This window comes from Aptenodytes patagonicus, chromosome 6 (assembly GCF_965638725.1).
Source record: "Aptenodytes patagonicus chromosome 6, bAptPat1.pri.cur, whole genome shotgun sequence".
Lineage (NCBI taxonomy): Eukaryota > Metazoa > Chordata > Aves > Sphenisciformes > Spheniscidae > Aptenodytes > Aptenodytes patagonicus.
The window spans coordinates 28234140-28259565 of NC_134954.1; the positions used below are offsets into that span (position 1 = coordinate 28234140).

Here is a 25426-nt window from a genome sequence, read left to right on the forward strand (position 1 = left end):
CTAGCTGCATGGTTCTATTACAGAGCTGCACACAGTGTACTGCATCAAATACATGTATGTATGTATTTTAAATAGGTTTCTGCTGTAGTGTTATAGAATGGACTTGACCTTTTGTTAGAAAGACAGACTAGAGGGTTTTCCAAACTTTTTTCCAAAGAAAGATATTCCTCTTTGCAGATTTGAGACTTTTGTAAAGAGATGGTCCTCATTTTAAAAATTGCCATTTGTAGCAAATACCTCTTCAGTTCATAGAGAACCTTAATATTTTGGGGAACCTTCCCTTCCTGAAAACACTGCTTTCCAAGTTGCCCCTCCACTTCTATGAGAGACTATTCTAATGAATACTTGACTGAGTAGACTAGACAGTCAACTTGCGAAGAGATTAAGTGCATTGGTCCTTCAAAATAACTCTCAGAATCTAACCTGATTGTCCTGAATTCACCGACCCTTGCTGTGAATTTAACAGGAGTTGCACCATGTCCTGTTCTAGCATTGACAATGGCTGGTGCTGGCCTCCCCCTTGCCCATGTCTGCTTCTGAACACTGAGTCTTGTTAGACCAGATGCCTGTAGAACGACTGGCCAACAGGTAAATCTGTCCAGTCAGTGGAATATTTTGGTGCATGTATTTATGCGATACTGCATGTGAGCATACCATCTGGATATCTATTTAGTGAATTGTGTGGGGTGTATTTAAGGAGTGACCTATAACAGTCCTCTGGTTGAAGTTGCTGAGAAGCATTGGCCAAAAATGCCTTTTCTGTCTGCTGCATTATTGAAATACATGGGTATGGATGCGCTCTCCTGTTCTAGGTAGGGGATTTTGAAAGCCCAAGGGCTTATGATGCAATGCAGCTTTCATATTAGTGAGCTCACACTCAGATCAGTTATTTATCTAGCCTTTTTTGTCTCCTCTCTTGGATCAACGCTCTTTGTTCAATGTTGTTGGCATGCTTTATTTTAACCTACCTGGCCTTACCTTCCCAGGAGCTCAGAATAGCTTGGCTTAAACCTCAGCTTTTAGGGGTTGAGGGAGTGAGAGAGATCCCTGGCTATATTTCAGCTTTGAAGTAGGAGTAGACAGATTAGCCTCTTCAACTCAGAGGACAAGAAGAAATGTCAGTCTTTCTGTTCCAGAGGTGACAATTCTGAGATCTCTGCTGGTGTCTCTCTCATCCCATACTCAGGGCTGCAGCATGCCTTTCTCCAACTTCTCTCCTCAGATTCTTCTATTAAGGCAAGATGGAACAAGGCACTTCTGATCCTTTTGTCCCCAGCACAGACTGTACGGTTTTGCTTTCAAGTCCTTTTGTATTGTTTGATATGGAGGAGACAGAACACAATACCTTATCTTTGCATTCATATGTGAAATTTTAACTTTGCAGCAGACTCCTAGCCTTATTTAGTCTCGTAGCATGAATGTTAGATACTGCAGGGGATTGAGTTTTCCTCCTAGTTCCAAATCATACATGTCCTGATTAATAGTAGGAAGGAATCCTCTTGGAAGAATTTCTTTTCATAGTAGTTGAGCTTTGTGGTTTGGCGTGACTTACATCAGTGTCCTGTTTCAGCTTGCTTGCCTGATATTTTAGGTCTGTCCTTTAAAAATGAAGTGAATAAGTCTTTCTGTAGTTCTGTGGAAACGAAGTGCACATACAGCCAGTATGTGAAGACTTCTCTGTCGTGCTACTTGTAGCTTCCTGGTGGAGAAATCCTAATGACATTAGAAGTTTTCCTTTTAAGCTTTTGATGGGGTGGTCCTTGTATTTTTGGCAATCTAATCTATTCTTCATTTTTCTGTGGAAATAGTCTTTTTTTGGTAGCAATTGCCTCAGCTAGAAGAATAGTAGTGATTCAAGCATTTATAGCAGACTTTTGAGTCTTTAAGATCGCTTTTAGAACTCTTGCTGGATTTTAAAATAAGGATGAAAAAAAGGAACACTCCCCCACCCCTCAACACTGCCTCTGTTTTGTTTTTTTTTTTTTTTGATCTAAACTGGATGTGCTACAGCTGAAGCAGCTCTTTACACACTGGATGTTAGGGGACCTGCATCTGTCTTTATTTGCAGGATGAGGCTTTACACAGGGAGCATCTTGTTTGTTTCTATGATGAAAAAAGTCCAGAGGACTGACCATTTGAATCCAAGATCTTTGCCCTAGATAACCATGATGATGTTATGAAGTGGAAAGTGCGGTAGCCTTCTTTGCTTAATCAGGATTCATTCAGAAAGAGCTCAGACATTACCACTCTTCTGCTTAACATGAAGTTATAATGCAGAGGCCTCTCAAGATGATGATGCCTTTGAGAGGCAAGTTCTTCAGTCTGACTCAAGTGGAAGGTTAAAAAGCTTCTTTGCGCTATCTTGAGAAATGGGGTATTGCTTTAAATTACTTACGGTATGAATGCATGTAGAGGCCATCATTTAAGGCGGTGGGTTAGGTGCAGTTACTGACCTGTAACGCTTCTATTGTCTTTATTTCTTTGTGAAGTGCATCAGATCAACTTGGAATGTTAATGGAAAACGTCAAGCCACTTTCACTTTCTTTTTTGGTAGCATGTGAATTAACTTTCACTGTATTACTTGATTTTACAAATGTCAGTCACTTTTTTTCACAATAATTTTAAAGACATGAAAGGAAAAGTATTATCTAGCTAATTTATTACAAAATTCTGACTTGTCATCATTTGAGTTTAATTACAGTCAGGGTAAGTATTTTGTTTCCTGTTTGCCTTAGTTTAAGCCATAAAGCAACGGGTAAACTATGTGGTCATCAATATGGCCATTTTAGAGTTGCTTCTGTGACACATTCTGGAACTTCTGAATTTCCTAATGCTGGTGTATACAAATTCTCAGCTTTAATTGTTGTCAGTTGAATCTACTGCACAGATCTGAAAAATCATTAGTATCTTCTGTTTTCATTTGGCAACTCAGTCCATTTTGACACCACCACAAGTCTGACTGTCCTGGGTCTCAGAGTGAAAGCATGGATTTAACTGCTACAGGCTCACAGCTCCAAGCAGCACTTTTCTTGGTGTGTGATGAAAAAGCCTCAATCTTTCTTACCTTGTCATGCTTCTTTATCCTTCCCTCTGGTAGTCGTAATTCACCTCAATGTTGGCTCTACCATTGCAGCAGATGCCTGGATTATGGAAATCGTTACAAGGCTTTACGCATACATTTAGATACAATATTGCGAACCAGCTTGCCTTTTCCATAACTTTTCAGAGATCTCTCTCATAAACAGGAGAAAAGTCAGTTTTGAGTCGGGAAAACAATCAGTTCTTACCCACCTCAGGATTCTGACAGACTGACATTTAAAAAGGAAAAAAAAAAAAACCAAAACCCATGCATGACTGTCAATTTAAGGGGGCTTTAGGTAGAGGCAGGAAGTTTCTGGCTGAAAGTGTGTAAAGGGGCAAGCAGTAACCACAATTGTTGTTCCTGTTAAGAAGCAGAGGTTTTATTTTTCCTGTATCTTGATGACCATTTGGTGGATCCTCACAAGAGTAGACTTGCTACAAGTTCAGGCTGTTTGATCTTATGAAACATCACATTTTATACCTGTCAGTGATAGTCTGACAGGTTTACTGGAGCCACACTCATCCTTGGGCAGGGCTGTTTGTGTGGAAGCTCTTCATGGCATTAGAGGATGGGGTTTTTTGTGTTAAGCTGAAGGACCACCCTTTCCTGTGAATGCAGGTATCTCTTTTGGGATGCAGGGTTACTTCTGTTTGGCATCCTCAATGCCAAACATAATTTTTAGATTTGTAGTTTGACTTTGCAACTCCGCTTCCAAGAGCACCCTGCCTCTGCAGATATTCCACAGATACTCTGTATCATGGAGTCGTCTTTGCGTTTCTATGGTTGTACCAGTCCATGCTTTTTCTTCACTTGCTTCAGTGGTGTTGGATGTCTCCATCCTGGGATAGAATAATAGAATACCAGGTTGGAAGGGACCTCAAGGATCATCTGGTCCAACCTTTCTTGGCAAAAGCACAGTCTAGACAAGATGGCCCAGCACCCTGTCCAGCTGAATCTTAAAAGTGTCCGATGTTGAGGATTCCACCACTTCCCTGGGGAGATTATTCCAATGGCTGATTGTTCTCGTTATGAAAAATTTTTCTCTTGATGAAAATTTTCCTATTGTGAAAAATTTTCCTCTTGAAATAGGGTTACCTATTCAGCTTTGTACTCGGAGGTAGGAACCCGTATGAAGCTCATCTGTCAAGATGGCCTGCAAAGTTTCTTGCTGTAAATTCAGGGACAGTACATGCAAGTAATGTCTGACAGCAGCATTGTAATATTGTATGTTAATGAATAAGATAATGCCAGTTCCTCAATTCTGTGCCTTGTGCTTGCAAAACTTCATAATTAGAGTACCAGGCAGTTTCTGGAGGCTGGAGGACCTACGTATGACTTGCTTTCATATTTGCACTCTGGAGTGGGATTGAGCTTGGGCTTCCTATCAGATGCCTACTGGGTGGAAGTGCTCTGCAGTGGAAGTCCGGTGGGTACCCATCCTCTAGTGCCTCTCCACCTGAAGATAATGTTAGTCCCTGCCTAACTCAGAAAGTTCTAGTTTTGGATTTTCTTCAGTTTCTCAGTGGAGGATCTGAGGTCTGCTGGTTTTGTCTTTAGAGGCAGGATTCAATACAGATCCTGCATCTGGATTTAGCTACCCCAGCTTGGATGCAGAATGGCTTTTGTTAAATGAAAGACTTGGTTTCTCCACTGAGAGAGATGTTCTCATTGTCAAAAGAAAATCTATACCAGAGAGAAACTTTATTCAAGTAGACTCAGTACTATATCAGGTCCAGGATATCGAGATATTTACTTGGGCTTGAAGAATCTGGCTTTGTCCAATAATTCTGTCAAAAGTACATCTGTTGGTTATTTCTGTACCTCTTCTGAGAGCTCGTAGGTGTTCTCACCCTTCTAATTCAAACTATGAGTCTTGGTCAAAGCACTCCCCTTTCCCCAGGATACCTGACAAAAGTGGAGTTTAAACTGAGCATTTACATGTCTTGTGATTACTTGTTCTGAGCATGTGCATGCTGGTCCATAGTACTCATGCCAGTGTAGGTGGCTTTTCTTATTGCTTTCCAGTAACAAGGTATCTTTGGATGTGTGCATTTCACTTCCATCTCCTACTTGCTTTCCCTTCATCCTTGCAGTGTTTAATGTCTCCCTTTGAATTACATGTTGAGAGAAACTGAGTATAGAGGGGGGTTGCATTAGCTTCTGTGGAAGGCATCAACTTGCATTCCTGCTTTCATTTAGCAGTACATGTAGCTAGTTGAACTGCTTATGGCTTACTCTCACCCAGATTGAATAAGCACGTGGATTATATATCTCAAAAGAGTCAATTTACTTCAAATTCTTTGCTGTTCTATTAAATAGCGATTGTGGTTTTTTTGGAGCTTGGTAGAGATCAAACATTTCATGTATTGATAGCTTTCTTGCTGATAAAGGCAGCTTTGCACGTTTAAAAATTCATTGAGAGAGAACGCGTATTCTTTTGATCATAAGTGCAGATGATATCCAAAAAACTTTTCACAGATTGTACCATTATTTTAAGCTTTCCAGCTTGCATCTGTATGCAAGTCCTTAGTTGAATATTTGCAAGAGGCAGTTGCAGTTGCACTCTACTTGGCCCTTTTCTTTAGCTCTCTGGCCCCACCAGCAGTGATCCCTTTTAAAGTAAGGGGAAAGCTAGACTGCAGGTCTGTCTTCTACCAGCTCTCTTCCAGAAGTTAGATCCCTTTCCTCTGCAGGAAAATTCTTAATGTGTCTGCAGTTGGAAGATGCAACCAAAAATGTTGACTTCATGTTCTTTACTGTCAGCCAGTTTCTGTTAAAGCTTCTAGTATACTCAAGTAAATGGTACCATGAGGATATTGTCCTAAATGTAATCTTCAAGTCGCTTGCATGTTGTTTTCTTTAACATAATTCCTCAAAATAGCTTAATTGTTCTGTGGAAAACGGCAGCTTTTGCTTTTGTCTGCCTCACAGTAGGGAGAAAGAATAGAATATGGAAGTAAGATCGTAGCAGGAATCTTATGTTATTTTCCCCAGAAACTTTTTTTTTGTTTTTGCATAAAGTGACTTAAATTCAGAGCAAACTGTTCACTAGGTGACTTCTTACAAGTGGGATCTATACGACCTGATTATAAGCTTGAAGAATCTGGAGAAAACTTGTATTAAATAATTTAGATTCACAGGGAAAATGTTTTAACATAAAATTTTGAAGCAAGGGGCTATTACGATCTACTAAATCTGGCTGTATAAATTCAGTGATTTAAGTTGAGTTGAAGAGCTGACTCTTTATGTACACAATTTCTTATAAAATTTGTATAAAAATGAAAATAAATAAAATTAATGTTAACATGACAAGTACATTTTCAATAATTGTCTTCCAAAGATCATTAGTTATTCTAAAGTTTATTTTGTGTGCCAACATAAAACACTTTTCCTGTCCTGTCTGTAATTTGCTACCATTTATCTAGTTTTAGTCATGTTGTCGACTGTCTGCCTGTGTTGAATAAGACTAATATGGGTATTGACGTGAACCGGTACTCCAATGTTGGAAGCTCACCACTACTTACCTTGTCATGACAGTGGCTTTTAAGTTGTTCCTCAACAACTACTGATAAATAAAAATATATGTACCCAACTGGATAAAGCCCTAAGCAACCTGGTTGAATTTCATAGCTGACCCTGCTTTGAGCAGGAGGTCAGGCTGGAGACCTCCTGAGATCCCTTCCAGCCTGGCTTATTCTGTGATACTTGTGTGTGTATATACACGTGAGAGTGTATAAATGTGTGTGTAATATTTATGTATAATTTATAAAGATACATTGAGTGATTTCAGATATAGCTATAGTAAATTTTCATTCTGCTGGTTTTCTTTGCCCAGTCTGCCACTAAGAAACCTCGGAAGTCTCCAGCAGACAAGGGTCGTGCTGAATCTGGAGCTAGAGGAGCAAGTCGTGGAAGAGCTAATGGCCACCCTCAGCAGAATGGTGAAGGGGACCCGGTCACTTTGTTTGAGGTGGTTAAGCTGGGGAAGAGTGCTATGCAGGTAAAATAACTAATTGTGTTACCCCTTTACAATTCAGTATATCCTGCCTGTAGAAGTTCAGTCTAAGATATGCTTTTGTAAACAATTGTATTTTTTCATAACCTCTATTGGTCCAATGGACTGTCTGTGTATGATAAAGTAAGGGACAGAATGTGCTTTGATTGAGTTGAGGACTGTCATATATACTTCTGAAAGACAAGAGACAGGTCAAAGTCATGCATTTCAAATTCTCCATTATTTTGTTCATTACTTCCAAATTGAAAATACATGTTGGTATTAAGCAGCCCATTAAAGAACATCCTGTAATAAGTTTTATATGAGGAAAAAGTATATATGATATTAGTGATGGATCCAAGGCTTTTTTTGTTTGCTTGTTTTTTTTAAAAATATCTGCCGACACAAGCACTTTTGAGTACCTTGCACTGCAGCTTGCATTCTTCTTGCTCTCCCCACCAGAGCAGCAGATGAAGGAAAAACTAGGAGCCTAGACTTCCTCTGTGTCTAAGGGACAAACATGGACACATCCTGAAGGCAAATTTTTCATTGTAAAATAAACATCTAAGATAGTTGTAGTGAATTGCCTCTGGAAGTGTTTCTTACTCCTTTATGTTTTGAGAAATTTCAGAGGTCTTACAGGGTTTATTGGGCCAGATGAGTCCCACCTCAATGTCTATAGATGATTGGTTTTGACAGTATTTGTATGCTCTTAGTAAGCTACTGTGCTTCAGCTATTGTTTTTGGCACTCAAAGGAGAAACAATGGGCCCAAAAAACTGTTCATCTGGTGCAGTGCAAAGCCAATGGTCGTTGCTACTGAAAGATTGTTTAAGCAAACCTCCTTTACTTTGCATTTCAACAAAACAGGACTCGTGCAATATCAGTTAGTTTGTTTTGGCTTTGTGGTGCTAACTAACATGAGAAAATTACAAATTAGGAAAATTAGGGGCCAAGTCCCATTTTCAATATTACTTTTACTGTAGCTAAAAGCTGTCTAATTAACTCCCAAAGGAATCTAGTCTTCCAAGTGAGTGAAAGCTGTTGAAAATTTTTCTCTCTGTCTCAAATCTGTGGAAGGTCTGAGATGTAATTTTAAAGAAGTAATAAACAGGAAGAAAATGAGAGTTTTTATTCTTCATAGTTGCTGTATTTACAGTTATTCAGGATTGACCCTTCTTTTCTAGTAGGTGAAGACAGAACAAATTTACTCCTAACAAAGCTACAGATTCCTTGTGCCTCCTCTTCCTACATTTTTTAAGTCAGGGCTTCCAACTTCGCTTGGTTTTCAACACTTCTTCAAATTTCGTTTTTGGCAGGATTTGAGGAAACATCTGGAGTCTATTTTCTGGTTTTACTGTGGTACAGAACATACAATATGCTTTATGTAGTATGTTTGTCTTAGAGTTACTGATATTTGCAGGAGCCAAATGAAAAGGAATGGGTGGTTGCTTTGATATTTGATGACTCTGCATGTGTGGAATTGACTTTGATACATTTTATCTATTTCAAAAGAGATGCCATCAGAAGTCTTCTGCAAATGAAATTCTAAAAAGAAATTGTCTACATGTTTGTATTAAGAAACCTTTGGAATTCAAATACCAAGGAATTGTTTTGAGAAACTTAGTATTTGTATATGCATATATAGATGGGTGTGTCTGTATATTTGTGTATATATACATGTGCACGCACATGCTTAAAATGTGCCCAGCCTACATATTTGAGGAAGAAGTAGACAGCACGTTTTAAGCAGTGGAGAAATGATAAGCAAATAGTAAAGGAATAAGCAAGTTTATTTGAAGGCCTGGGATGCAAACAGCCATAAATGACTTGAGCCATATTTAGGAGCACCAATCCTAATTTCAAGACTGTGTCACTTGTGCACCTTAGAAAATTTTACTATTGGTAAAAATATTTAAAAAAAAAAAAAAAAAAGAAACCCTATAGTGGGAAAGAGGATGCAATTAAAATGTGATTTAATATTTTTTAACTTGCACTTATGGACAATAGTCCCATGTGAAAGCAAGGTTCTATAAACCAAATTTATTAGCATTTTTATACTTTTTCCTTAATAGCTTAGGGATTTTGATGTAACAACTAGGAATACCTGGCATTTTTGTTTTTCATAGTTTCAATGCAGGTTTTTTGTGGCCAATTTTAGCGATTATATATATTATATATATATTATAATACTGACAAGTATTGCCAATTTTCAGACAAGTGCCATATATTTCTATTTGTCAGAACCTATTATTTCTCAATATTTAGTTCTTTCACTGTAATATGAACTTACATTTTTCTATAGTGCTCTTAAGTTTGCTTCCAGCAATGAAAACCCAGAAAAATTAAATTAGTATATTCTGAGATTACATGGGAATTTTACTTCATGTGCTTTCATTTCTGGTCTATCTGGTCCTGCTGTCTGCTCTCAGGATTTTAGTTGTTAGATTTTTCTGGCTTTGTGTTGCCAACTCATGAAAGTCTGTACCTGAATTAAATTCTTACTTCTTTTAAGTTTGTCCTCTATTTTGGTTCTCGTAGCAGGATTCATTTACTTCTCTTCAGGCTTATTGCTGTTTGGTTCTTCCAGGGAAACAAAGTTAGGTTAATATTTTGTATTTCAAGTATACATAACTTCAGAGCTGTTCTTTGCATATAAATCTTTGCCTGTATTATGAAGTGCTAGTTTTGTCGGTGTTAAGTCTCATTTGAACTCTGTAAATCAATTTGATACCCACATTAACTTGGTATCGGATTGTTGCCACTGTTTTTTAATTTGCTGTGTAACCTTTTGTACAGTTAGTTGCTTCAGAAGTTTTTCTGTCGGCAGCTCTCTGTGTATGAAGTGTGATATGACCTGATGTTCGTGTTTTCTGTGGGTACATTTTGTTAGTCCATTAAGACTATTCATAGAGCTTTTTTAGGCTCTATGGTTTTTTCTTAGACAAACATGATACTCTTCTGCTTTTTGTCATTTGTCTCTTTTTTTTTTTCTTGAATGTTTTTATCGATACAGCTATATCCACTATATTTCCCCACTCTAAACCTCTGGAGGCAGAATGGACTATATCACCATTTCTCATGTGCTGAACTGCCTGAGTTTACACTGACGGGAATGAAGGGCGTGGGTGAACCTCCACTCTTCCAGCTGAGCCCCCAGTACAGAGGCTGACTTGTAGCTTAAATCTTAATAGGCACTTCTGCATTGGTCTCTGACCCTGGCATTAAGCTGACAGTGGAGTAAAGAACGTCTGATGATCTCCCATTTTGTTTAGGCCTCAGTCTGAAAATTTCTCATCAGTAAATTATGACCAATTAGCTGTAATGAAGTTTGTACTTCTGTGTTGGTCAAACCAAGCACAGAAGCGTTCTGCTTTCTTGTGTGCAAAGGGGATTTGTGCCTCCCCCAGAACATCAGAGAGAATCATCAGTAGTTGTAAGAGGTGTTCAATACCAAAACATGAATAGATCTATGCCTTGATTACCCTGTAATATTATATGCGTTACCAGCTACCCTTAATTGATGTTAGCAGTTCACTACAGATTAGATGCTGATTTTGAAAAACATATTTGACCCCTTTGCTTATGCTCATAAAAGTAATCTTGGTGTTGATTAGACATGGTTCAGAGTAAATATGGCTCTGTTATATGCCAACAAGCATTTTAGGATGTGTATCCAAAGAGAGCTTTCTAGTGTGTTGAAATGGAATTTTTCATTGTGCCACCAGTTCTTTGTCTCTCCAGAAATCAAGAATGTATGGGGTTCCTCACTGTTCTTGTCTGCACACCTTGGCACTCGTGGATTTGAGTCTTTTGAGGTTCCCTCCATGTTTGAGTAAATATGTATTTGTAGCACTGCCTACCCTGTCATGAGAAGAAATTTTCTTTGTTTCTTATATTTCAGTTCCTCAGATTTTTGTCATCTTTGCACCTACTGGGCTCATGTTGGCAAGCTGTGACTCTTGTTCACAGTTCTACACTGGCTAGAAAGTTTGTGTATCAGAGCAGGAACATCATGAGACCTTTTTTCCCTTCAGTTGTCTATCTGAAAAGATTAAAAATCTTTCATTAATATTAATTTAAAATACTTCTGAAATGTTAGTATTTTCAATAGTATTTTCAATATTATACTGATTTTCAGTGTTTATCCACCTGTCTCTTGCAGACTGATGTTAAAAATTAGTACATGCAAAAATAAAGGGTATGTGTCCCTTGTAATTACACGTTTGAGCTGTTGGAAATAATATGGAAGTGGTAAAGGAAACACTCTGACCACTTTCAGCAGTGCTCTTTTTTTGTTCTTTATGCATTAGCATCTTACTGGCATGGTTGCCAGTTCCTTTTATCATAATGTATCAGGTTTGGATGACACATAGTCATCAACATCTGTATCTGAAATTATTTTCTGATTGAAATTCCTAGTACCTCCAGTATCTTTTTCTATCACTTTGAGATTTGATGAATCTGTACAAGAAATGCAGGATAGTCGGTTCTTCCAAAGATCTGATATGTCTTTATGCATCTTGTTAATATGGCATATCCTACATAATTTCAGTAATTTTTGTATTTTCGTAGCATTTAGGGCAGAAATAGACCATTATGGTCTGTATACTACCTCCCTGCATAGCTCAGACCATGGAATTGCACCCATTCCTGTATTAAGCCAACAGCTTCTTTTACAACCCTCATTTTTCTACAATAATAGTAATATTAGTTTCAGTTAATTAGAAGTTAGGGTGGGCCAACCTTAGCAACTGTAGAGGTAGAGCCAAAGTTTTGAACATCATTGTTCCCACTCAGGTCTTGCTGCAGTAGCTGCTCCCCTATCCTGGCGGCCACAGGTACTTTGGCCATTGCAGCAGGGAGCTGGGCTGGTGAATGTGGAGCAGGAGGTGGCACTGGCCTTGGAGAAGGCATCTGGTGCTGCCCCAGAGAGCAAGGCTGCTCCTTGGGGTGGCTTTTCCCAGGGAAGGAAGTTGATAGTAGAGCAAGCCCCAGTGACTGCACAGCTTTATCAGCTGGTTCCTAACGCATTCTGCATGGATTAAGCTTTGCTTTGCTTACTTCTCTCAACTCCCTGGAATTTTATCCCACAGTTATTTTAATCACATAATCATTATACAGTATGAATAATCCCAATGTTCCTTAGTCCTTCCAGTGGTTCTGGTTAGAAAGAATTGCTATGTGCCTGCTTTAATCTTGCATAAACTGAGGCTGCTGTTGAACAGATTGGTCCCACCTTCTCCCACACCTACAGCTGATGTTTTTTACACCTTTCTTTTGTGTTCTGTCGTTGCACCAAGAAATAGATTGAATTGGAACCTGATGCTTTGGTGGATTTTTTTCAGCTGGATCAGCTCCCTGATTCAGCTCATCTCTGGCAGCAGCTCAGACTTCTTCTTGATTAGAATGACTGTATAACCATCACCATATCTACCTTATTTAGGAGGGATTGTGTTTTACATATATACTTTTACATATATACTTGAGCTTAAAAACATCAGAGCAGCTGTAACTGGATCGTACCAAAAGTCCAATATCTTGTCTCTGACAATGGCAGTTAAGAAAGAGAATAAGAAGGCAAAAATGTATTTTGGGACTTCTCCCTACCTCTGACTGTTTGCAGCTGAGGGTGAATGTGGTGTCTGTGGTTTTAGTAGCCTTAATGGCTTTCTCTTCCCTGAGTTTGTCTCTTCTCCTTATTAGAAGTCCTCTTTGCTGGATAGTGTCTCTGTGTCTGCCTCAGCTATTTCTGGGAGTGAAGGTCTTTGAAGTTTAACAATATAGACATACGATATTAAGTATTATCCATGTTTTTTGTATTAAAGGCATGTTTTAGTTTAATTGTGCTTTCTTGTATTTTAACAATGCTGTATTCTCCGACTTGAAGGATGGGTAATAACTTTGGGTTTCCCCAAACTGTCTCAGAAACTCCTTAGGAGTTTTAAGTATGCATTGTCTAAAGTTTACAGGGTAAAACAACTGCAACTATTATTGTCATTTAAACTACTATTTAGTTTTCATATTGCTAGATGGATTTCTTCTGCAGCCTAATCTTGTTTTGCTTTTGGTTGTATGCTACTGAATTAAAAGAAAAACAAAATCAAAACTAAGTATATGTTCTCATGCTTGTTATACTAGGAACAATTTAGCCACCAGATGAAGCATTAATTAATTAGAACGGTATCCCTTAATACCAAATGAATTTTTCTGCAGTCATCACACAAGACTTTTTTTCCCCTGTGATGTGATAAGATGTAGGGTGATGATTTTGCTGTTAATGTGAACACCTGTGCCAGTAGGGCAGTGTGTGAAAACATTTATACCTGAAAATACCCATTATACTTAAAGCTGGAGAAGTCTTTTGCTCTCTCAAATGTCATCATTTTTTGAAATATCTGGGGTGATCTGTGAACTCTTTACAAATTGTGCTAGCAAAGGAACTTGAATCATGTTTTATAATAAATTGATGTGTCTCTCTTATTGGAATAACTAATTTTTGTTTCTGCACTCCTCTAATGATTTTTTTTTTTTATTCTCATGTTCAATGTATATGAGTAGTTTTGATGCTTTGTAGCATCTCAGAACCATTCGTGCCCATGATTGGCCCAGCTTAAACAGACACAGCCCTTTGGAAATTGTGTAACATGTCAATTGTGAGAGATTAGCACCTACAAAAATTCTGTACCATAGTAGAAAACCTGCTTGGTATGAGGCCATTGAATGGTCCACCCATCATTTCTGAGGACTCAGATGAGGAAATGCAGCTCTGAGCAGTGCAGATCTGCTGTGACAAGAGTGCTCGTCCTCAGTTGTTCCTATAAAGTCAATCCATTTGAAAGAAGAATTTTTCCAGTACCTTTTATGCACATAAGTGTAATGCCAGTTAAATTGTGCCGTTCTAATACTCTTGTAAGAGAACTAAATATTTTTATCTTTCAGTAGTGTTTTTTCTCCCAAAAGGTTCCATATAATGTGTTACACTGATTTCCCCATATAATGATATTTAATGCCCATTCTACTGCATAGAAATATGTATTTATATGAAATGCCAAACACAGATCTCTGTATGGAGAGCATGAATCCCTTAGTTTTATTGGGAATAAATACTTCTAGGATTGTATTCCTTCCCTCTCTGTGCTTCAGGGGAAAAAAAAGTTACAGAGGTAGGCACTGCATAAAGCAGATTTCCCCATCTTTGCTTATGATGAAAAAAGAAAAAACAAGACACAGGTACCGTTACATTAAAGTAAGGCTTTTTAAAAAGAATCATTTGGGCTTTTCAGAAAGTGCTTGCTAGGTGTTAGAAAAGTGTGGACTCTTTCGTAATTTAAAATGACTGTCTTTAGAGGAAAAAGAATAAACTGCAGCTACTCAATCTACAGGTCTTTTTTATTAACCTTGTATTAGGTTTTTCAATGGGTGTATGTAAGACTTACTGTCTGCAACTTGGAATGCACCCAGTCATCTTGAAGTCTAATGCACAATCTTAAGTTGCACATACTTTTTCACATGTTAGGAACTACCTTCTCCCCAGTAACTGTCTGTGTAACTACTTCAGTCTTCACAAAATTTGACCTTAAAAGGCTTTTATTCTTTTTTAAAAACCTGCACAGATTCACTTAAAAACACCTTTTACACAGAGGATTGTGTCTTTCACTACTTCCCTTTCTTTCCCTGTGTTCTTATTTTCAGTATACTCTAAGTTCTTCTCACTGTCTGTTAAAGCGTATTTTCTAGCTTTTATCTTCTCTTCAGACTGCTCTTTATACAGATAATTGAAATCTTTAATTTCATTGTGCTTTTTTTTGTTTTGTTTTAATAAGCTTCGAATTTCATTTGAGTAACTTTGGTTTTTTTGGACAAAGATGTTAGTATAAGCTTTGATTTTGGGGGTTTTTTTCCTACCTTTAATGGAAACATGCTGCACACCCATTCTAGAGTCATTTTTTGTTCTGTCATATTCACTGTAAATGAAGCATGTCCACGATCAGTTGTGTGAAATGGCAAATTATTTAAATGTGCTTTATACTTGATTTGCCTTGGTTTACAGTTGACTCAGATCTTACACTTGAACATGCACTTTGTATGTAGTGTCTTTTTGTTTTCACTTTGTATTAGTAGCACTGGTGCCAGATTGTTACTCAATTTAAATTGTGAAATAGCTTTTTCTGAAATCAACTTTCATTAATATTTAGTGGGACTGTGCTAATTTACACGAGCTGGCAAGGTATCATCTGCAGTTAGTCCCTCTGGTTCCTTCAGCACTTAATACTCCTAAATGTAGTAATGTTCTTGCAGTGAAGGAATACGAAATGGATTCATAGCTGTAAAGCCTCCAGGAAGTAATAAGATAACTAGCTTCATTATTTCATTCATTGCATCAGACTTCTGCTTTTACTGGCAATCTGAGCTGCTGTTTCTCTTCAATACTATAAAATGTTCCTATTTATCTTTTAGCAGACTGTGAGATGTGAAGGTCAATATATCTGTAAGTCTCCATGATTGATTTTAAGTTGTTTACTCAGACTATGGATCTATTCTGCTACTTGCTTGACTTTCTTTAAGCTTCTTATTTCTGTAGCGTTGTCTACTTGGCATATTCTTCAAATTATGCTGCATGGTAGTTCTTAAAACAGAGTCACCGGAGAGTTAATTTCTGTGAGATTTTCTTGAAAGCTGTTACGGGCTTTTGAAAATCTCTGTACTGATTATGTATTTGTACTATACATCATCTGCCATTTGCAGAGGACCTTGATTTTTCACTCAGTTCTCATAAGAATAGAAGCATTTTCAGATTAAAAAAAAAAAATATGCTTAAGGAGTCTCATTTTTGTAACGTGTACTTGTATGGACTTGTTATGCTGACTGACCCAGAGATGCGGTGCATCTATGTGTGCATATATATGTATATCTATATATATGTACATATATAGGTATATATGTGTATGTCTGTATATATATGTATAGCTGTTTTCTGACAGCAGGGAGTGAAAGGGGGTCGTGAGTGTTACTGGAGTAATCTTGAGGTTTTATCTATGTAACTGAGCTAGATAATTTTTTTACTTTGCTTAAAATTTAGTTCCAATACTCCTTGCCTCACTCCAATCGGGTAACGAAGATGAGAAGCTAAAGAGTTTTTTTTGTGCCATTTCTCATTTATTGTGCTTCATAACCTCGTTGTCAGGGGAGCCCTTTCCCTTGTGCACATGCATTGAATATGGTGAGTCCCAAAAGCATGGATTTCCTGCACCTGGGCAGAGCGCTGCAGCACACGTACTGTAGATCTTGTGCTTCCCAGGAATGCTGAATTTATCATGTATTTCATGCACAGCATGCACGTGCACATTTCCATATGGTAAATCCATGCTCTCTACTGCATCTGAAGGTAAAAACATCTGGAAGCAGATGGGTACTGCCAGAACAACTCATGCAATCTATTCCTACCATCTTTCGTAAGTGTTTTGCAGAAGTAGGCAACAAGACTCTTGTGGGGTTGAATTCTTCTGGTGAATGGAGCCCACTTGTAGCTACCTCCTTTCCAAAGAGCTGTCTGGTCCTTTCTTCCTCCTGTCGTTGCATGTGCTTTCACTGCTATAGCAATTCTGTGTTTGGGACAGATGACAGGGAGGGGGCCAGGGCAGGATATCTCTGGGCAAGATGGTGACCAAATGTGGGTTGTTGCCCTGAGTTTGCTCCTTGCTTGTGTCTGAGAAGCTCTTGAAAACAGGGTGACTGGATGGAGGCCGCTAACAAGATAAAATCATCCTGGAGTGTTTGCTGTAACCTGTGGACTGTTGGTTAGAAATCCTTGTTTTTAATAGGAGTCTTTTTCTCTCTATGCATGTTTATGCAAAATAATTCCTTTTCTGGCAATGATTGCTTGTTGCACCATTTGCTACACTGTTGCCTGTTGTTTGATTTCTTTTTCACTCATATTCGACCTTTTTCCTGGTATTTGGATTACTGCTGTTTTTTCTTGGTTCAGTTGATACTTGTCTCTATTTTAGGTCTGATGTGTATAATTCTTATTTTTTCATCCTAGTGTTTCCAGTTTTTATAGCTCTTTTCTGTTACATCAAAAGTCAACAGTTTTATTAAGTTCCAACTGTTGTAGCATATGTAGTCTGGCTTCATTATCTCCTGTTGCCTTAAACTGCAATCTCTAAAAAAAATTTACCAACAAGCATGCCAAATGTGCATGAGGGGTTGAATGATGTAGATCTGTGGGTGTGATTCGGATACACTGAAAATACCCCTCTCATTTTTAGGGATTAGTGAATACAATTTGCGTGACTGTACTGATGCCGACAGGTCAGGTGCCTGTATGTGACTCGTCACCCTAAGCTCCTCAGCCAGTCAGTGGAGATCTACTTAGTGTAACCACGAGCATTTTTAAGCAGGAGCCATCTCATCTCACCGTGCATACCTGCTCTAGACAGATGAATTATGCTGACAACTTCACTGAATGCTGACTATATATGTGTATGCATGTGTGCGCACACATACACACTATGTTGAGTATAAAGGGAGTGACTAGCTTGTGTGACTACATGGGCTGTGCATGTGAAGTTAGGTAAGATGAATCCTACTCAAACATCCAAAATGTTAGTTAAAGCTTTGTCAATCCCTGCTAGGTCCAGACAACATAGGAGGTAGTCTTTGCCTGCTATCCCTGCTCAGAACCTTCACTCCGATTTTGCTGCTTTCTTTATCTACTGCTCCCACTAAAGGCTCTGCATTGCCTCAAGTCTGGTCTGTGAGTCTTGAGATCAGCTGCTTGTCTTTATTTTTCTGCAAATTGCATTATGGTTCTGGGTTGAAAATACAAGTACTATATTAGATAGGACAGAGTGGGCCCTTAGTGCCTAAGGACATAGCATGTGCCTCACAATTCTTTTTGCATGAAGAGACAAAAAATATCAGAGGGGGGATAAGCTGCACTGGTGCTACGGTTTTGAGGTAGTACTGCAAAAATCAATTAAATAATTGTTTAAAAGAGGCAGAAACAAAATTGAAAGATATTCCTCTAAGTCTTTCCCCTCCACTCCCCTTTTTTTTTTTTTTTTTCAGTCCAGATGGGTTCACTGGCAATATTTATAGCACAGTCCAGAAACAGCTGCAGTGGTATAGCTGAAGGGGCAGTATGTTGTAGCAAGAAACGTGAGTAAGGCTGAATGTGGAAAGGTATCTCTCAGGCCAGCCTTGCTTCTACAGGGAATGTTTTATGTGAAACTAGGCTGTGGACAGCGCACAGATACTGGTGAACTAGTTATTAACACTCAGGAAAAGCATCTGAGATTTCCCAGGCTCAAAGAAGAATGTAGTAGACTTCAGAAACTGTTAAGAGATGTGTGGCAAGAGTGAGCAAAGATAAAGATATGGAAGTATTTCTGTGCAAGCCGTGGCACAGAGTAGGATTCTTCTGCCTGAAAAGAGGGGACCAGATGGAAGCATGGAAAATACAAATAGGGGGTTAAGGTTTGTTTTCTCTTCTTCCATAAGAATTAGGTGGCATCAAATAGATGTAGCAATTGGCAAGTTTAAAACAAAACAATTATTCTTTTTTTGCAGTGAATAATTAACCCTTAAGACACATTGCTGCAAGATGATGTCAGTATAAAACTTTCTGGTTCAGACAGACACGTTCATGAGAGAAGAAATAGGCTAGGTCTTAAAGGTCTGGGAGAGTAACTCAGAAGTATCAGTATATTCTTGTCCTATTCTTACGCTTTTCCCTATGTGTATAAGCCCTGTTGGGCAGGTGAACCTGTGGTCTGACCCAGCACAGCTGCTATTTTCTTCAGTGAAAAAAATAGCTGCTGGCAATTGCGTGTTATTCTGATATCTATGCTAACATAGCTGTTCAAACAAATGTTTTAAGTTAGTAGTTCACCAGCAGTCTGGTCGTTAAGCTTTGTCAATATTTGGTTTAGTAAATAATTTTTACATTTGGCTACATTTGGTTTTATGTGCCCTGGAGAATTATGATGATTGAGTAAAATGATTGATACTTACAGGAACAAGTCTAAATTCATGATGAAATAACAGTGAAGCATTCTAGATAACTGGTTTTGTGCGGCTGCTTCATGTTTCCTCAACTTGTGTGATGATTAATTTGAGGCCAAGACTTCCTTTTTAATTTCTTCTAAGTAGCAGATGGACCTCTTCATAAGATTGCTTCTCTTACTGTGCATGCATGTGTGTGTGTATTGGTAGACAAAACCTCTAAAAACTTAGTTTCCCTGGCAAATTGAATGTTTAGAGATTCACGCTGGTTGTTGAATAATGTGATAATACCGATAGTCTCATCCTGTCTTGGGTTAAGAACGAGTATAGTGATCTGTGTTAAACATGGAGTGTTTTGGCTCAGTTCAGAGTTGTGTATGTCTCTAGTACATACACAACTGTTTTCTTGCTGCTTCCCTTTTCTCATACACTTGCTAAGGTCCCACTGGCAATCAGGGAAGTTTGCACTTGGATAAGCTAGAAACTGTAGAGGAATTTTTCAAGATCCTGTCCTTATATCTACCAGTTTAGAAAGAGGCAACTTTTTTTTAAGAGGTTGAATTATTTGGATTTTGTCTTTCCCATTCATTCTTTTTCAGCACGGTTGGAAACAGGTTGCATGGGGGGTGGTGGGGGGTGTGTGTGTGTGTGTTTAGGATTTTTTAAAATCAATTTTATAGAAATTCATTGTAAACCTGAACTCCAAAATAAAATAATGCATTTGCAAGGTGTGCTCTGATAGCATAATCAAGCTTCTCTTAATGAATGCTGCCACATGTATGGAACAGTAAAATTTTTTTTTCTTCATAAAACAAGTAAAACATAGTATTTGGTTACATTAAATATACACAATTCCTTACCTTCAATGTTTATGTAACTGAGGAACTTGGAATACTGTATTTTAGTGACATGAAAGGAAGCCATACTTGTCTTCCTTAAGTATGAAGAAGGACCTCACACAACCCTCTTGCTTTTCTAGAACAGTTTTTAAGCATCTCCATAGTTATTTTGTTTGCTTTGCCCTCATTGTTTCATTTTACCTACATCTGGAGTTTTAAAAATTGTGGGTCTGCACAGCTCTGATAGGGTTCTGTAGTCAGAACTGTAGGGTAAAGTCTCTGTATGGGAAGCAGCTATAGGCTTTGCCCTTGTATGTCTCTGCATTCCTTTCAGCTGATGTATATCTGCCATTAACTCTTTCTGATGCTGTGATTGCACTTCTGTTGACTGGCAAAATTCATTTAGTGCCCTTTCTCATCAAGCTACTGAGGCACATTTTCTCTCCCCAGAGATTAATACATGACAAATGACAAACATTCTTGACACCTGTATGCTTTCTGTCCTCCTCCCTGCTATTATTCATAATAATGACTGCGTGCTATGCCTGCGTATCAGTGTTTATAAAAATGTCTCCTGGCTACTTACAGTTCTGAGTGCAGTTTGAAACTATGACTCATCTTCATATACTGTGATTCAGGTGGCTTATTGACTCCCAAAAACTGTAAAACCAACTTCTGTGTATAATTTTTATTTACAAAGTATTCTTCATTGCATTCTGTCTTCCTGAACTATGTACAGTGTTTCTGAATGACTGATACACTACTTTGGCCTTTATAAATACTGAGATGTCCACTATGCAATATAAATTCAGTTTTTATCCCCAAGTGTTTCTACTCATCAGTTTTCTGGGAATATATGTTGACCATTCTGAATGGAATCACAGTATTTGGGGTTTTTTCCAACACAATTTTAAAACGGGATAAATACTGCAAGTAGAGTTTTGAGGAATGACAGTAATTTTAATTTGAACCTGTGTTTATACAATTATGGTACCAGAAAACAATGCATATAGTTCTGTCCTCTAACAATATTTGTTCTGTCTCCACCCTGAGAGAAGGTGTATAGATTTCTGAATTTGTACACATGTATAATTATAGAAAACAAATGCTCAGTTATAAAATTATATTCTGAAAAGAATAAGTCATTTGCCTTTAATAAAATACTTTTTAAGAGTCTCTGATAAGTATTCTTTTTTTCTTGACAGTCTGTGGTGGACGACTGGATTGAATCATATAAACAAGACAGGGACATAGCACTTCTGGATTTAATCAACTTCTTTATCCAGTGTTCAGGATGTCGAGGTACAGAACGTTGGAAACAAGTTGTATAGAATAAATCTGACAGTTATACAAACGTGTATTAGTGCAAATGCTGGTAAAAGATGTGGGAGGCACATGGATTGGTACTCCTCATATGCATGGTTTATGTAGAAATATTGTCTACGTTCAGGAATAATTTTATTTAAAGCTTGTTTGTCAAGGGCCTACCCTTTCTTTTTCTCACTTTGCTGTCATCCTAAAGTGTACAAATCCTCACAGAGACATTCTACTCGTCAGCAAAAGGAGACAAAAGTTCTGTTAATCAAGGTAGGCGTATCTTTACTTCCCCTTTCTGTTTCTTCCCTTTTTTTTTTATTACAAGAATTAGTAGGTGTAGCTATACCTTAACTTTGCTATTTTTCTTTCTTTCTAGGAAAATGATGGGTTTTTTTTAAACTGAAGAGGAAGGAGTCAGGCTTCAGTTGACTTTGATTAGCAAGAAAGATTTCTTCTGGATGAAGCACCAATCTTATTTCTTCCTCTGTAATACTTGATCAAGTCAGCAGCAAGCAGCCTGCCTTTTATACCCTATTTAAGCAGTCTCCATTACCAGGCATGCGGCAGTCAGTCTTTCTAGCATTCTGTTGCCACACCATACCTTCTAATGAATTTTTCATGTGTTGTCTTTTTTCAGTTAACTCGGCCTTGAAAAGAGAGAAAGACAGAGCTCTGCTCTCTCTGTAGCACCCAGAACCAAACTATTTACTGTTTCCTGATGCTTCCTATAATTTGCTTTGAGTAGAATTGAAAATAACCCCCAGTTCAGAAATTCTTTTTCTTCATTTTGTAACTCATATGGGAATATACCTTTAGACATCAAATGATCTGGGTAGAAGTCCCTTTTCTTCCTTCTTAAGTATAAGGTGAAGTCCCAAGTACAATTAAAAGCATCAGAGAAAAGAAATATGAGCTTGTCAGCAGCTTCAGCAATGCTTTTTCATAGCTTAAGGAAATAAACTTACTTTGTGGATGATAGGAAAGGCTGAAGCTCTGGAAGCATTCTGTGAAAGGGCTGAAGCTTAGGGTTTAGATTAGCAGCCTGTGTCAATGTCTGTACTGTTCACACAGATTCCCTAAAATATTTTTCAGACTTGTTTGGCAGCTTATGTGAAAGTAGTTGTATTCTGTGCTCTTTTTTAACACTCTCCTAAAGGTATATATGAAAAAAAACCCACAAGCTTCTTTCTAAGAATTTGGGCAGCATTAAACCAAAGGGATCCTTGGCCATATGTTTTTATTCTTGTTGATGGTGGAGGTATTTTGGTGGAGGCATGTCATAAATATATCTTCATTCCCCTGCTGCTCTCTAATTTCTACTTCCTTTCTTTCTCCTTGTTAGAGAAAGCAGCACTCTTATAATCTGAGAAGATTCGTATTTTTTAAATGTCTTGTTACTGACTTACACAGGCTGAATGCTCACTGCAACCATATGCTGCTGAAGCAATTGCTTCCCAGAAAAGCTTTCTGTTATTGCCTGTGAAGCAGCAGCGCTTCAAGTGGCTGATGTCATTTACTTTTTTCTTTTAATTCTTTTTTTTTTTAATGGTGACTTTCTATCCATTTTCAGTACTCTGCTTTGTACCCTTAGGGATATCTCTCTGCTGAACTTTCTTTAGTAGCCTTCTGGTTCCAAACAGCAATGATAGGAGAAAGAAAGCAAAAATTACTTATCCCCTGAGTTATAGTGTGTTTGGGGGATTTATTTCTGTGTTGGAATTTTTGCAGTGGGTATAGTAACAGCTGTAAACAGGGTTAAAATCCTGGCACACAGTTCTGTTCTTCTAATTTCCAGTAACATGCCTGTTTTCTAGAATAAGTAAAAACTTTATCAGAAGAGATTTTACCCCACTTAGGGTAAAATGCATACTAAGCTGTCCTTAATGGAAATGAGTTATGGAAATCTGGGTATTTTCTGTATTCTGTGAGGAAGACCAAGTTTCTTTTCATGGGAAGGTTATGACATTTTTACTTCCCTTTAAAGATTTTGTTGACATTCTTGATTGTTTCCATTTCTGATAAATAACAGCTCCTCGTGAATCTTAATGGCTTCCTTAATATTTCTTAATTTTCTTCTTTTCAGTTTGCTCCACTAACATTGTCTCGGATTCTCCAGCCTTCTTTCCCAATATTGGATCTAAATGCTTATTGATAATACATCTAACTTCGTGATCATTAACTGGAAGGGAGGATGACAACTAGCTTGGGAAGAGTTTCCTCAGGAAACTCCAAAAGTGTTGCTAGGTTTAAAAATCTACCATTTTAATAGTGCTTAGAATTATTTTATATCTAAATATATGTAAAGTGCACTTAGCATGACATTTCTTTCAAAAGTTTTAAGCAGGTGAAGAGTGTGTGCCTATTTTCTGACTTTAATCAGAAATCATTTAGGCAACAAACTGTTTTATTTAGCAACAGGATTGACCCTGATGAAAATACCTTTCTGTTTAGAGAAACCTTGATTTTTATATATTTATCCCATTCTCTTGGGCAGTGCATACGCTTAGATGAACCTCTTAGCATCCTCCAGCTTTGCTTAGAGATGTTCCTGAAACGAGAAGTGATCTATTCTAAATATGAATAAGCAGGCATGCTATGTAAATTATTAATACTAAAAAATTGTAAAATTCATGTATTTTGCAGGCAAACTTAAAAGATCTGTGCAACTTAAAATTGAATAAATATAAACCAAATATTCAAGCATGTCTGTCCTTTTGTCAACTCTTCTGAGTATCTGTTTAATCAGTTACTTTCTACCTAATGTGTTCTGGTTCATGCAGTAATGTCCATTAAAACATGAGAGATTTGGTTTTTAGCATGACTTCAATAATCTTTCTGGGTTTTTAAAGGATCGTTTGGTATAAATTAGAATTTTGTCCTATTGAACTACCAAAAGCATCTCAATTCAGTAATGATGTTTGCACGGGAGTTAAATCACCTTTCATGCCATCTTTCCACTAGTTTGCCTGCTCAATCTGTATGTTTGTTGCCTTTGCTGATTTTGATTACAAAGAAGTGAAAGTAGTTTCTTAAAGAATTTTTCCTTTATCTTGCTATTTTTTTTCTTCAAGAATAGCAACAAAAATCCCTGCCTTTCACAGTTTGTCTGTGTAGTCTTCTCCATGATGTTACATTGTATTTCCGTGACAGAAAAATGGTTAACAAGGACTGATAAATTCACCTATTCACTTTTTGTTTCCTACCCTTTTAAAATGCATTGCTGCTTCTAGAGGGAGGATCTTGTTATCAGTACCTGAGAAAGATGAAAAAGTTAGTTTTAAGATACTTTTTTCCTGGTAAAACCAGCAAATAAATGCTGTTTCCAGTCCTTGAAAAAAATAGGTTTGTTTGGTAGTAGGTATTTATTTTCCATGGTATTCACAATCTGTAAAGCAGGTGGTGTTTGTATTAACCTTCTTACTTCTCTGTCAGGAACTTAATTTAGGGGTTTACGTTTTTAGATAACAGGGAGCTTTTTGAATTTAGGTTGTTGTAATGATAAACAGATTTTTCAAATAACTTTCACTTGGCTGGGGGTTGGAAGTGTATCCATACTACTGAGATTTCCATTCCAAATGTTGTAGTTTGGTCTGTAGCATTGTGGATACAGGCATCCTTCTCTCTTGCTGAAGAGTAGCAAGTCAGTGTTCAGAGTTTTTCTGGGTTTTTTTGACAGCTCTTTTCCACTGCTTTCTTCTTTGTAGGAAGACATTTTTGCCTTTTTTTTCCTTTTTTCTTTTTTCTTTCTGCTTTTTTTTCTTTTTTCTTTTTTCTTTTTTTTTTTCCTGAACACTTACGTAAAGCACAGCATAGTATGCCAAGATCTCTGAGCCTAGTTGCAAGCAAGCTGAAATGTCTAATCAGCAATATGCGTGCCCAGGTCCCAGAAGGATTATAACTGTGTCAGTATGATGCTGCATCTGGGCTAATTAGCTCTGCCTCTCAGACTGTGTAATTAGCTCAGGTATCATGCTCCGCTGCTATGACAACCAGGCTGTTTCCATTTCTGGAGCTCCATGGATTTAGAGCTGACTTGGGTATCTGCATTGCTGTCTGCTTTCGCCTTCTGTTGTTGATATAAAACAAACAGAAAACCTCACAAGCACTCTGACCTTTCTACATTTTAAAGGTGGAGAGCCATGCTTGTGGAATAAATTTTTTTTTTTTTCTAACTGGAAGCAATTAG

General features: G+C 37.7%; 1 protein-coding gene across 1 annotated transcript in view; it reads left to right on the plus strand.

Moving 5' to 3' along the window:
- STAG1 (STAG1 cohesin complex component) overlaps positions 1-25426 on the plus strand; it is a 200267-nt gene that overhangs the window by 55101 nt on the left and 119740 nt on the right. The window contains exons 4-5 of the mRNA XM_076341726.1: positions 6918-7082; positions 21129-21225. Coding sequence (XP_076197841.1) covers positions 6918-7082; positions 21129-21225 — 262 coding nt within the window. The remainder of the gene's footprint in view (positions 1-6917; positions 7083-21128; positions 21226-25426) is intronic.